Genomic DNA, 14341 nt, shown 5'->3' with positions numbered 1-14341 from the left:
GTTCACGCCGAAGATCCCCGGCCTGATGGAGGCTATTTTTCGCGTGCATTATCACTCAGACACCACGCACTGAATTCTTCACCCTCACCCGAGACTCAGTTTGCCCACCAGGGCGTAGAATCGCCCCCATCTGTCACCGTAGCGACTAGTGGATTGGAGCTGACTCGTTGCCATGGTTGCCATAGTGCTATTCTCTGGTAGTCCCGCTGTGTTGTGTCCAGGACTCCCACTGGGGACTGACCCCAATCCCGTTGCCATGGAAACTGGACCTAACATTGCCTGGCGATTGGGCCGAGATTTTCCCTCCCCTCTTTCCTCAAAGACGCTACAGCTCCTTTCCTGTCTTCCCAAGCAAGGTTGGTTATGCCCGGTCTTAAATAGAGTCCAGCAACAGCCTCAACGTTCAACCTTGTCTGGAGCATGTCACCTTGCACACATCCCTAATGCTCTAGTAGTCAAGAGACCTCCGTAGTCACCTCCATTTTACATATGAGGGCACTGAAGTTCTGAGGGGCTAAAGTCATTAACAGAACCAGTATTAGAATCCTGATCTACAATTCAGAGTTCAGCTTCTACGGCTGAACTTTACCCACCAACCCCTCCGAAAGGAGCAAAACCAGGCCCCAGGAATCAGCAGGGACTAGCCTAAGACCTCATGGGCCCAGGCCTGTTGCCTCTCTGGTAGAAAGGGCTGAGTCCCAGCTCCAGGAAGGCCCTCCATCCCCCTTCACACCCTTTCCCCAACAACAACAACAACAACAAAAGTAGAGCTTAGTTCAAGTTTCCAAACAAGAATTTATTCTTTCTTTTTTAATCTTTTTTTTCTAAAAAAAAGTACCAGGTACAATTTTTTCCTGTTTTTGATTTGCTTTGTGTTTTCAAGTTTCAGCAAATGCTTGTTCCCCTCAGCCCAGCCCCAGGAGTCAGGACTGAGGCTGGGTCAGAGTCTGGAGTGGGGAATGGGGTAGTTTGGAACCACATGACTGAGTTTGAGGGGTGCCCCTCACCCCAGCTGAGGTAGGTGGGTCAGAGTCTGGCCAGGTGAGAGGAGGCACCCCAGTGCTTGGCCCTGACTCTGCCCCCTGGACACCTTCTTCAGTCAGGACCCCAAAGCAAGGAGACACAGGTAGGAGGAGAGGGACAACTGGAGTCTGGAGCCCTAGGTGAGGGGTGGTTAACCCCTGTGTGTGTGCATACATGCACACTCTCTCACACACACATACCACACAAAGACAAGCTTGTGCACACACACATACAAGTAACTTGGCTTTCAGAGATAGGTCAGAGGGTAGGGGAAGTGAAGGGACTGGGGGAAGGACAGGGGAAGCTGAGTCTTTGGCTACTGACTCAGTCCCTCTGGAATAGCCCCTCTTCCCTCAGCTGAGGGAGAGCAGTTCTCCTCCTGCCCCCCGCATAAGCCTCTTCAACTCCTGAGGTTGGAGCACTATCTGAGAGTGGGAAGCAGGGAGGAGTGATGCCAATTATCAGGTGTGGGAGGTTACCAAGGCAATCCAATTTGAATAAATTATAAATTAAAAATAAATAAAATAATAAGTGGCCCCTGCCCAGGACAGGGAGGCAACGCTGGCATAACTTGCCTGGGAACTTGAGACAATCTCAGGGTAGCTCCGGTTCCTCCCTACTACCTAAGCTGGCCTAGGAAACCCAAGGGAGGGGACAGGCACATGGAGTACCCGAAGTAGGGCAGGGTGTAGTAAGGATCAGAAGCTTTAAACACCCAAATAATCCATTTGGGCGTGAGCATGGTGAGGGCTTTAATTCAAGCCTGAAGGGTCTCTTGCTGTCTCTCCATATATGTTCTCTAAGATGGAGCAGGATGGGCAGGTCGTTAGCCTGCATGGGTTCAGAGTGCTGGCAATCAGGGCAAAGGTGAATAACGTGGATTATGAGGGGCCTCGGTCACAGCCTGCAGTTCGTAGGGGAGCCCTGTGTCCAGCTCCAGGCTCCGGCGGGAAAAAAGCAGGCGGATATCTCCATGCAGGCTTAAGCGGCCTGAGCGGGAGCTCCGGAACCTGGACAAGGACAATGTGATCAAAGTAAGAATCCAGGCTGGGTTCAGTGGTTCATGCCTGTAATTCCAGTGCTTTGGGAGGCCCAGGTGGGAGGACTGCTTGAGCCCAGGAGTTGGAGACCAGCCTAAGCAACATAGCGAGACCCCGTCTCTAAAAATACATACATACATACATACATACATACATAAAAATTTAAAAATAAACTAAGCAAGAATCCAGACAGTATCGAAGGAAGGAGAGATCCTCTTCAGGGAAGGGATACCTGGGCCTCCCCAGCCGTCCCTGGGCCCTCTCCTCACCTGAGGTGCAGCAAGTAGCAGAGGAGGCGGTGGGTGGGGTTAGCATTTCCCTCCTCACCCACAGGCACCAAAAAGAGGCGATGGCGCAGGAAGGTCATGTGGGCAGCAGGCATGTCCGAGAAGTCAAAGGTCACGAGGAACATCTTTACCACAGTCTGGTTGGGGTTAAATAAGGTCTAGGGACAGGACAGTCAAGGTTGGTAGGGCCTGAGGGCTGCTTTCCTCTCTCCCCACTCCCACTCCCTCAGGGCAAACTCACCACTTGGACGGTGCCCACCTTGGGCACGCTGTAACCCTTCCTCCCCAAGGGGTTCAGATCCACGATGCCCTGGGAAGGCCAGGGAGCCATCAGTCAAGGTGGGGACTAGGAAAACCCCAAGCCCTAAATACATGTCCCTCTCTACAGGCTCTCACCCTGAACCTGCCCCTGCCCTACACTAGAGTTCTCCTCACCTGGCCCTGACTCACTCCTAGGTGAGGAATAAGTAAGAAATACCTCTTGCCCCCTGGCCCCACCCCCAAATCCTCATCCTCCTGATGAGCTGACTTTGGGGTTGGAGTCAAGGCATACCAGGAAGGGAGCCGGGGCATTTTGCTCAGAAACATCAAAGAATGTGACAGTGACAGGCAGCGTGACATGCTGGGGGCAGTATGACCCACTAGCTCCAATTTCTGCTGTGAAGCCCTCAATGTGGCCAGATGGTGCAAAACGTCCTCGCAGCAATGATTCCTGGGATTAGGGTAGGGAAAACACATTATGAGAGAGATGCCAATTCTTTTCCTTATCCATCCAAGCCACATTCCACCATCCCACCTCTCCCAGGACCCCGGCAATCACAAAGCCCAAGGGGAGCTACCTCAAAGTTGCCCAGCAGGGTACGGCTGACAGCAGGGGTAGGAACAGGGGAGGCACTGGGGGGGCTCAGCAGGCCTGGCCCCTTCCGGAGGCTTCGAAGGGGGCTCCTGGTAGAGGAAGGGAAACACAGGGGGTTGGCTTTAGGTATTCTGGGATTCCCGCTTATGCCCTTGGACTCCACTCTCTGCCACTATGTAGGGCTTCTGCCCTGGAGTCCCCTACTCGGATGCTGGAAAGATTACAGACTTCTGCCCCCATTCTCAGGGACAGGGTAGAGGAAAAAGCTGGTCACTTACAGCTTCAGGCGACGGGCTCCTTTCAGCCTCCGCCCCATGGGACCGCAGTCTGTTGTGTCCTATGGAGAAAAATGATTGGGAAAAGAGACAGGGTGAAGGCCACGTATGTTTTGGGGCAGAAGCTCATCACAAACTCTCAAAGGAACACCCCACCCCCCAGGCCTCCATCTTTATCCACACAAATATCCACTTAAGAGTACATGAAGGACAGGCGCAGTGGCTCACGCCTGTAATCACAACACTTTAGAAGGCCAAGGTGGGTCAATCGTTTGAGCTCAGGAGTTCGAGACCAGCCTGGGCAACATGGCAAAACCCCATTTCTACCAAAAATACCAAAAATTAGCTAGGTGCAATGTCATGTGCCTGTGGTCCCAGATACTCGGGAGGCTGAGGTTGGAGGATCGCTTGAGCCTGGGAAGAGGAGGTTGCAGTCAGCTGAGATTGTGCCACTGCACTCCAGCAGTGATGGAGTGAGATCCCATCTCAAAAAAAAAAAAAAAAAAGTAAAAAAAGAGTAAATGAGGTCCTTTATTGGCTTACCAAAACAGGCTCTTTGGGCCCAGGCAGCAGGTGGCTCCAGAAGGGTGTGGCTTTGGCATCAGAACTGTTGGCAGCAGTAGAGTGGCCCAGGGATCCCCGGCGCCTCCGAGGGGCTGGCCCCTCTTCCTCAGAGCTGACATCTGGGGCTTCTCCAGCAGGAAGCAGCCTTCGCTTGGTGGGGCAGGGGCCTGGAGGTCCAGGGCCAGGGGGTGTGTGCTCGGGACTGTGCCCATTGGCAGTGCCAGGGGACTCCCTAGGCCAGAGGCTACCCCCATTGCCCACCCCAGCCACTGGGCTCTTACCCCCTATTTGTGCAAGACTGTGCAAATCAGTGTCAAGTGTGTGCAGCTGGCCTGGAGGGGCTGGCCCTGGGGACTCCCCCAGGGACCCCTGTCCCCCTGGACCTGGGGAGGCCCAGTCTCTGGTGTGCAAAGTATTGCAGGAAGCATTTGATGGGGGGCAGGGGGGACTCCAGGCCCCTGAAGTCCAAGATGAGGTGACACTACTTCTCTGTTCCACAACACAGAGGCCATGGTGGGAGAAATGCTGGCTGGCCACACCTAGTCCCAGCCCCAGTCCCTCTGGGCCCAAGAGCCCCACAGTAGATGGTTCTTCAGGGGGTAGTCCCTCTCTGGCCCCCAGCCCAGGGCCTCTCTTCAGCTCCCGGGGACCCTCAGTGGGTGGGGCTTGTCGTTTCAGGGCCCTATGAGGCTCAGAGGTACCAGCCGGAGGGGAAAAGATGGATACCTGGTAGACCCCGGGGGATGTCGCCCCCCCTGCTGGGCTGTAGCCCATGAGCAGGCCACCCTGGAGGGCCCCCTGCCTGACTGGAGGCTGTGAAGGGCCAGCCTCCGGCTCTGAGGATGGAGACGGCTCCGCCTGCACGTGGCGCATGAAGCCCCCCTTGGGTCAGGGGGGCCCCCCAACACGGCCTTTATGCTGGGCCTGGGCTGGGGGGCCTGGGGACATCTGTGTAAGAGAAGAGAAGAAAAGGTGGTCAGGGGAATCAATGAGTCTTCTTCCTTCCAGCTGAGTTTCAGACCCTCTCCTTGCCTAAAGGGGTGATTTTGATGGGTTCCCAGGGATGAATGTGTACAAATCCCTGGATGGACTAACGGAATATAGCGACCACTCTCAGAACTCCTGAGAGGGTGACAGGTTTAGCTCAGGCTTCTTACTGGACGCGCTTCCCCCCCTTCTCCCTGGTACTTACCCCGATGAAGAGGCCTCAAGCCTAGCTGTGCGTCCCCTCTTCCCAACTGATGCCTTGTGTCCCTAGCTTGCAGTCTGATCCATGCCTGCTGCACTGGCAAGGTGACTGCCACCATTCCGTGCAGCTCCTGAGCTCAGCAGGACCCTGAGGAGAGAAGAACAGACATAAGCCAGGATCACTGGAGCCAGCGGTAAGGCCTGTCACCAATTATAGGCTAATATAGTACACCCCAGGACATCCTTCTCCCATGTGAGAGGCTCTTCAGGAACAGAAAGGGTAGGCTTGGGGTCCAGGGCCCATATGGCAGAGTTGGGCTACCTAAGGAGTCAAAGAGGCAGGTCTTGGCTCAGTATAATAAGGATGTGACAAGTGAGTTGAGGTAGAATAACTACTTGTCAGGGCCACCATTTGAGGACTCCTGCCCTACATGGAGGAAGGGATGAGAGACCCCCAAGATCCAAGAGACCATGCCAGCTGAGAGGCGGCCGGGGAAGAATTCAGCTCTCTTACTCAAAGCCACCAAATTGCACAACTCCTTCTTATATGTCTGTCTCCAAAGGGACAACTACCATCCTAGGGCACTAAGGGCAGAGGTCTCACACACAGTTACACCCCATCAGCGGTCCTCAGAGGTACAAAGCTCAAGTCAGCTCAGAGCTGGCCCTTCAGCCCTGAACTCCAAATTGCCTCCAGCAGCCTGTCTCTTTTTAACAAGAAGCAACAAATCCGACCAAAAACAAGAAGGGGAAGGGGAAGGGGTCACTGCCAGAAGGCACTTTCTAGGGCCCTCCCGCAAGGCCCTGCAAACTAGAGATAAGGCCGCAGCAGTCAGTCAGCTGGAAGCAACTAGGGAGTACCTCTCCATGCCCCTCCCCCAATGCTCACACACCCAGCACCAAAACCCCAAACCACTGGTGCATAAGATGGTCTTCACTAACTATTCCAGCCCATAGTAGGATGAGGGGAATGTCCAGTTGAAAGCCAACTGCCCCCAGGGTCAGCCTTCTCCTTTGCTGTCTGACATTCACAGTGCCCTTTCTCCTTTAAGGAGTGCCCTTTGAATGCCTACCCAAGACTCTTCCTCCTTGGATAGGTCAAATGCCATCTCCTCCAGAAAGTCTGCTCTGTCCACCCCAGACCATAAGCATCTCTCCCTTCTCTGAGACCTCACCAATGGCAGTGTTACTACTTCCTGTAAGCTCACTAACAGTTCTGCTCACTCCTGTGGGTAAAGCATCTTCTAGACTGACCACAGAGTTCCTGAGGACAGATCTGTGTCCCACCCCTCCATCCCACCCCAAGTACAGGGGTAAGCACACAGCAGGGCTCAAAAAAAGTAGAATGCAAGTCCCAGAGATCTGGGCAGCAGTCCTGACAGTGGAGAGAAAAATTTCCCAGATGAGAGAAGCAGAGAGATTAATTGTACAAGGGAGAATCAGGAACAGAGGTGGGGGTAGGGAGCACGCAGAAAGGAGAGATTTGTACCCAGGGACTGAAAAGCTCTCCTACACCAAGTTCCCATCATTGTACCCCACTATCCTATTTCACCAAATTCTCCTAAGAATTAGGATCCCTAAGAAAATCCTGGTTCCCTATGGTGGGCGGGATGGCTGGAAAGGGCAGAACACCAATGGCAACCTGCACTATCCTACCTGCAACCAACCTTGTCAGAAGGTACAACCTGCACTAATTTCTACCCTTATTTCCTCCACTCAAACCACACAGATGCAGGAGGGGCCTTTTCCTTAGCACCACCACTTCCTGGTCATCCCAGTTGCCCTCTTGACCCCTTGCCCTGGGGAAGCCAGGGGATGACATGATGCCCTACTTGACCCCAGCATACCTGGCATCTGCTCATTAACCCCAGAGCCCTCTCAGTTCCCACTCTGTCAACAAGACGCTCTTAGATTCACTCCCCTGCCACCCAGCCAGTCTGGCTCTAGACCATGGCTTCAAGCTGACTCATGGGGCAGGACTGCAGGGGAGGGGGGCAGGGCAGAGTAGGCCAAGCCTCACTCTTCGTGCAGGGGGTGGGCAGCAGCTGGCATCAAACAGCTGTGCCAGGCTGTGGCTGGCAAGGACTACAGCTCCCAACATGCCAAGGGAGCAAGGCCAGCAAAAACAACAAGTCCCAGAATACGTCTGTACCCTTAGACACTTTTGAGGCCTGGGAGGTGGGTGAGGTGGGTATTGGTATAGGTATCAGCTTCGAGGCTCATTCTCCCCTTCCCTTCAGTATTAAAGATTTCCATTTCTACCATGATCAAGGAGAGTGACAGGAAGAATTCCTATCCATGTGCTTTCCACCTTCATCCTGTGCAGAGAGAACTGCTGCCAGCTGCTCTCTATTTTGTCCCTACATACATCCACACAAGCTAGGGTGGCTGTTCCCACGGACCACCACTGTGGGTGGGAAGGTCGACCTCTTCTCTCTTACCAACCCCTCGACCCCCAGCCTAGAGCCCTCTACCTTCAGAGGGGAGGAGCAGACCTTAGCAGCCTCTTTAAACTAAGCCGGGCAGGCTCTCCTGACTCCTGGACTCCTTGTTCTGGACGATCCCTTACCCCCTGCGCAGCCTCCCAGGTCCTTTCTCACTCCTCTCCTCCCCACAGCCTGGGACAGGCCCCATACTATACTGGAGCTTCGGAGATTTGCTCTTTTCCTCTAGCACACTCACCCCGCTCCCAAATTGGCTCCGCTGAGGTGGCTGCTGCTCCGGGCCCTTCCGTCCCGTCCCGGTCCCTCCCTGTGGATCCCCGGTCCTCCCTGCCACGGGCCCCCAACCCAGACAAAGGGTGGCTCAGGCTGAGCCCTGCTCTGCTAGGCTCTTCGCTGTTCAGCTTCGTGTGCCACACTAGCGGGCCCTGGCGCCCGCAGCCCCCCAGCCGCTGCCGCGCCCCTCCCTGCGACGGTCCCTCCCCGGGGCCGCCCCGGCTCCGCGCCGCCGACTCCGCTGCCCCTCTGACTCACAGGCCATTTCCTACCAGCTGATGGGGCCGCCCGCCCCGCCCAGCGCCCCACCACCCGCGCCGCGGCGGCCACGGCCGCCACGCCCCCCCCAGGCTACGCCCTCCCTGGAAAGCGACCATGCTCATTGGTCCATAGGAAGCCAACCTCCCCGCGACCTCAAGTGCGAGGCACGCCCCCTCCAAGAGGCACACGCCTATTGGTCCACAAGGGGGGTAGGCCTACCCAAGGTCGCTCCGCCCTTCTCCTTAACCCGTCAGCTGCCGGAGTCCAAAGCAACACCCTGCCCTGCCATTTAACCCTTTCAAAGGCGTAGGCCTTCCACATCTTACCCCTCCACCCTACTCCCCCACCCTTCCTCCTTCCAGGCCGATTAATAGGAAGCACGAGGGCTTTAAAGCTAGTTTGACAACCCTCTAAGTCTGCCTGCTGTCTATACCAGACCTCAGACCCCAAATACCTCACTTCCATTTGTCTTTCCCCATCTTCCAAACCAAAGCTTCAGACCTGGAGAACTAGTGAAGCCCAGGAAGCTTCCTCCATGCCAGAGAAGAAAAAGGCCTGAGGTGGGACCTTATCTCCTTCCATGCTAAGAAGTGGTACTTTTCCCTCTCTTACTCTTAAATTGATGTTCTTTTGCCTTCTTTAGAGGAGCCCCACGGATTCCTAAGATAGGGATACATTTTAATTTCAGGGACCAGCATTACTCTTTGTGCCTCTGAACTCCCTTTCTGAGATCAGGCTGTCCCATCCCTTCTGCCAGCATTCTTTCTACTCACAGGCCCATGTTCAAGGAGACAGAGCATACAGGGAAGTAGGATAGGAGGGCTTCTGCCCAGAATGGGGGAAATAAGCCCAACTCTTGTGATGGAGCTCAACCCCATGACTCACAGCTCCCTCAAAACTATCCACCCTCCCACTGAGTCACTGGGCCCTAGCCCAGTTCAGACCCAGTCAAATCAAATGGCAGCAGAACCAGCATCCCTAACCTTTGTCCTCCTATTCTTTAAATGACCAGGATGGAAACCTTTGCAAGGATTGAGCATTCAAAGACACTTTCTAGAGGACACTCTAGAGGTAACCTAAGAAAATCAATAGTCCCGTCTACCCTGCCCTCTGCACTTGTCAGCAAGTCAGACAATTTGGGACTTAGGAGGCTTTTTCTCCCAGTCCTTCACAGAAGCAGGAGGCAAACACCAGAGCCAAAGAGGGAAAGTCCATTATTCTACAGTTCAGAGGCCACAGAGAGCCCAAGGTCCTCGTTTCTGCCTTGCCTGTGTTGTGGAGCCCCCAGGGCCCTGAGGTTATATCAGTAGATAGTAAAAAGAGGCTCCTTCCTCTTCCCCCTAGTCCCTCAGTCCTAGACTTGGGAGACACAAGCAAGTAACAGTCCCTCTAAGCTCCCTTCTCCCTACCTCACCCTAGACCACCCTTTTCAAGAGGAAAACCCTGAATAAGAACCCAGTTCCCTTGGACTGACTTCCTTGCTGGTTCCCTAGTGTAAGGAACAGGATTAAGGAAATTTTCAACGCCCTTGTCAAAATTACAGTGTATCAACGTAAGAGCCTACTTGCCTTAATAAAAACTTACTAGGAAAACAGAGACATAGAACACTGTAGGAAAAAAATAATCCCTTAGCAACTCCACCTTATTTTATCTTTCTGCCACTACCATAGGCCAGGCCTTGGTTACCTACAAAGGTCAGAGGACAATAGTTCAGGGTGAAGGACCAAAGATGTTCCAGGCCTCAGTGTACCCTGGGAAAGCAGCAGGGTACAACCAAGAGGACTTACCACCAGGCACGGTGGCTCACGCCTGTAATCCCAGCACTTTGGGAGGCCAAAGTGGGCAGATCACAAGGTCAGGAGTTCGAGACCAACCTGACTAACATGGTGAAACCCCATCTCTACTAAAAATACAAAAATTAGCTGGGTGTGGTGGTGCACACCTGTAATCCCAGCTACTCAGGAGGCTGAGGGTGGAGAATCACTTGAACCCAGGAGGCGGAGGTTGCAGTGAGCCGAGATCACGCCACTGCACTCCAGCCTGGGCGACAGAGTGAGTGAGACTCCGTCTCAAAAATAAATAAATAAATAAATAAATAGGCCTTACCTTCCTGCCCTAAATTTACCCTGCTTTATTTTTTTTTTATATAGCGGTTATCACTACTTGACTTCTCCCTCCCCTTCCACAATTTCTTTCTCCCCTTACTAGAATGGAAGCTCCATGAGAGCAGCAACTTTGTTTCGTTCATGCTCATATTCCCAGAGCCAACATTAGTCCCTGGCAATGTTCAATAAACATCGACTGAAGGAAACAACAGGACTGGGCTGAGTGAACAGCAATCTGGCGATCTGGATCCTATCTTCTGCCCTTTCACTGTGACGTCTGGGGAATCACAGTCTCTTTAGCCATAAATTTCCAAACCTGTAAAATGAGGTGGTTGTATAAACAATGACTGCTGAGGGCCTCTGCAGCTCTACAATTCTAATGACTGTGGTTCACTCATATCCATATCAGAGGATAGCTCCAGGCATTCAAATGCTCTGCTGCCTTGTACCAAAGCAGAAAGGCTATATCCTCCAGTCTCAGCACAGCAAACTGATGCCCTTTCTCTTCATGCCCCACCCACTCACGCAAACCGCCCCAGTCCTGAGGAAGCTAGAGAGAGTCTGCCCTAGGCCCGCCCTCTCTGAGAGACTGTCTGGGAAGCAGTGTTGCCATAGCAATCAGCTCCTCCTCAAAAGGCTTCAGCCTGCCCTTTTTTACCCCACCCTACCCCAGGGCTTTGTCTGTCCTCAGCATACCCACCCCCCTCCCCAGCCAGTCTCTCAGCTCCTGGGTGGTTGTGTGAAGAGGCTGGCTTGGGGCCCCTTTTAGCAACACTGTCACACTCATTCAGCCACTGTGTGGAACTCAAGCCTTTCCCACCCTCTCCCAGCGAGCCCAGGAGCAAAAAGAACTCCAGCACTCCATCAAATCCCCTCAGGGAAGCAGAGGAGCCCTCAAGAGAACTACGTCCTAGTCTTGGTTCTGATAGTGCTTCCAAGCCTGGAGTGTGGGGAGCCACTCCCTCTTCCTCCCCTAGCTGAGGCTGGAACCTCCCAACCCTTACTGGGTTCAGCTTACAGTCGTGGCCCACCTCTCAAAACAGACAGAAGACCCTCAATACTCCTCACCACTTCCCCCGTCCCACAGAAGCCCTAGCGTTCCCCAGCCAGAAGGATAAGGGTGGGAAAAATCTGTTTGTGGCAAGTGGTTAAATGTGGCTACCAGTCACTTACGGGTCTATGCAAGAGACCTGGGTGATAGTGGTGGGGGTGGGGTCTGAGCCCTGCCGCTGGTTACCAGGGTCTCTAGTCATTGAATACAAAGTACCGGGCAGGGCACAGCTCCTAGATGGGCAAGGGCCAGGCCAGGCCCTGGGGCAAGGAAGGAAGTGGGAAATGAGCACACCCAGAGCATAAGGGCAGGGCAGGGCGGGGGAGGGGGGAGACAGAGACCAAGGCCGGCTCTGGGAGGAACAGGAACTAGGATGGGGGGTTGACAGGAACCCAGTGGGGGAAGGGTCCCCCGGGACCTCAGCTTGGGGAAAAAACCCCAGTCTCAGCTGGACAGATCCAAAATAGACTGAGGAGACAGTCACACAAGGCCTAGTGACAAGCAGGGTCTGACTCCTCTCTGAGTGCCCAGGCCAGAAGGTGGAGTTAAAAGCTGAGCAGACAGGAGTGCAACAGATTGACCTCTTCACCCCTCTAACCCCAACACCCTTGCTCTTAGAACCCAGAACACAAGTGTCTTCCTGGAGTTACTACAATGCCCTAAACTGTTACTTTCTCAAAGTACTGGGGGTTCTGTTCTCCTGCCTCAACTGGGGCCTACAACCCCTTCCCCTAGATAGTGCCCGCAGACCCTCCGACGCCGCTACACTCCTTCTCCATTAAACAGTCCCCCTTCCTTCAAAGCGCCTCCATGTCCCCTGCCCCTCATGTACCTCCTCCAACCCCCCACATCAGACAGAGACAGCCCCCTCACAGTGCACCTCGCAACCCCCCCCACAACAAAGCCCTCCCGCCCTTCCCCCATACAGGCCACTGGAGAATGCACCTTGTTGCCCACACATTGAGTCCCCAACTGCTCCCGCGACTTCGTATCTTCCCTCAACACACAGCAGTCTCCAGATTGTCTGCAAAGCGCACCCTCATCCGCGTCCCTTCTTCCACGCTCACCCTGCCCCACACCTGTAGTTCCGTGGGTCCCGTTGCACTTGGGGACGTGGTAGTGGTTGGGGCAGTTACTGAGCAGCCCTAGCTGTAGCCTCGGCCTGCAAACCTCGCCCCTTCGGTCCGAGCCCCGCCCCCGCAACGCCCGGGCCCACCCTCTCCCTTGTCCCACCTTCCACCTTCTCTGGACTTGTCCCTTTCCTCTTTTAATTTCTCGAGCTCCTCCCCTGTAGCCTGGGCCCCGCCCCCCTCTAACCCCGAACCTCCTTCGCGTTTTCTTTGCATTTCCCCAGGATCCTCAGCTTTTCCCAGGCCCCACCCTCTATCCCCGCCTCCTCTCGGTCTCTCCGCCTTTCATCAGGACCCGCCCCCTCGGATTCCAGCCTGGCAGAAGTCGCGCCAGGCCCTCTTCCACCACGATCCCCCTCCCATCTCAGAGCCCCTCCTCCTTCCGCCCCTTCTCCCTCACGTCTCACCCGGGCGGTCGCACTCCAACCAGGATCCGCTGGCTCTGATTGGCGGTGGCGGCCCCAATGGATGAAGGAGGAGACAAAGTGATGGCCGTAGGTCGCCTGAGGTCCCACCCCGGCCACGTGCGGCTTCTGTGATGACAGGTCTAGAGGGGCGGGGCCTCGGCCGGCAGGCTGCTAGCCTGAGCGGAGCGGATCAGGGCGGAGGTTGGGAGACGGAGCCAGGGCCAAAGCCACAAGCCTGAGGGCTCTGAGCCGGGTTGGGGCTATCTCGCTGCTTTTGCACCGGTGTGAGCTGCCGCCGGAACTCGAACCTCTTTGTAGGGATGTCTGGGTGGGCGCGTGCATTTGCACTAATAGGGGAGGTACGTAGGGATTGCAAGGTAGTGCAGAGAATCTCAGGGGTCTGTGAAAATGAGGGAATCTGGGCGGTGGGATTCAGGTTTGCGAGGTTGAGCAGTTTCTGAAGCCTATGCTGTGAAGGCAGGTGTGGGTTCTGGGATGGGATGGACAGTAGGAGTCAGATCTGTACCTATTGAGGCAGGTCAGCGAGATCTGTGAATTTTACGACATGAGTGTTGATATGGAGTTAGGAGGGCCTGCAATTGCTGGAGAAAAGTGGGGCCTTTCCCTTGTACAGGTGTCGAATGAACTGCATGACAGTTACATATGTTCTGCAATTTAAGTGGCGCTTGAGTCTCTTCTCTCCAACCTCTCCCCAGGAGATAAAATAAGGGAGGGCGACGCTTCCCAGACACCGGTAGATGGCAGCACAGGACACTTGCAGAACTGAGAGAGCCCAGCTCAGCGCCAATCTGTGGCCTCTCCGAGGAGCGGACCGTTTGGGTCTGATTTGATCAAGTTCTACAAAAGTCACATTCTTTTTTATTTTTATTTTTTTGAGACGGTGTCTCGCTCTTTCGCCCAAACTGGAGTGCAGTGGTGCGATCTCGGCTCACTGCAACCTCCGCCTACTGGGTTCAAGCAATTCTCCTGCCTCAGCCTTCAGAGTAGCTGGGATTACAGGCGCGCGCCACCAGGCCGGGCTAATTTTCGTATTTTTGGTAGAGACAGGTTTCACTATGTTGGCCAGGCTGGTCTCAAATTCCTGACCTCAAGTGATCCGCCCGCCTCGGCTGCCCAAAGTGCTGAGATTGCTGGCGTGAGCCACAGCACCTGGCCAAATCTCCGATTCTTTAGGCTCTGTGACTTTGTCAGTAGTTAACTTAAACTGGTTTACTCAACGTCAGTGGTGTGGAAGGCGCAAATAAAAGAAAGAAAAAAGTATTTTTTCTGCCCATAAGGGACTTATTGTTTAGACAGTGATACAAATGCCTACATAATCCCAGAAGGGTAAACTAAGAAAGGTTTTGTGTAGTGGGCAAACCACAGAGTTTGAAGTTATCTAAACTTCTTCAACTTCAACTTCAAACTTCAACTTAT

The 14341-nt window shown here is 54.3% G+C and overlaps 1 protein-coding gene across 9 annotated transcripts; it reads right to left on the bottom strand.

Moving 5' to 3' along the window:
* Positions 1-775: 775 nt before the first annotated feature.
* On the bottom strand, positions 776-12735 carry FAM214B (family with sequence similarity 214 member B). 9 transcript variants are annotated; one of them, XM_030817520.1, is made up of 9 exons: positions 12692-12735; positions 5238-5381; positions 4025-4993; positions 3485-3543; positions 3190-3295; positions 2904-3062; positions 2592-2660; positions 2333-2508; positions 776-2033 (listed from the first exon to the last, which is right to left on the bottom strand). In XM_030817520.1, exons 3-9 carry the CDS (start codon positions 4916-4918, stop codon positions 1880-1882), a joined length of 1617 nt encoding a protein of 538 aa, XP_030673380.1. In that variant the 5' UTR covers positions 4919-4993; positions 5238-5381; positions 12692-12735; the 3' UTR covers positions 776-1879. The 9 variants fall into 9 exon arrangements, with proteins under 9 accessions (XP_030673380.1, XP_030673381.1, XP_030673378.1 ...); XM_030817521.1 differs by lacking the exon at positions 12692-12735 and adding an exon at positions 12601-12644; XM_030817518.1 differs by lacking the exon at positions 12692-12735 and adding an exon at positions 12447-12620.
* Positions 12736-14341: the final 1606 nt, after the last annotated feature.

The sequence above is a fragment of the Nomascus leucogenys genome, chromosome 8 (genome assembly GCF_006542625.1).
Source record: "Nomascus leucogenys isolate Asia chromosome 8, Asia_NLE_v1, whole genome shotgun sequence".
Taxonomy (NCBI): domain Eukaryota; kingdom Metazoa; phylum Chordata; class Mammalia; order Primates; family Hylobatidae; genus Nomascus; species Nomascus leucogenys.
Note: the sequence above shows the minus strand (reverse complement) of the source record. Positions and strands in the feature narration are given on the sequence as shown.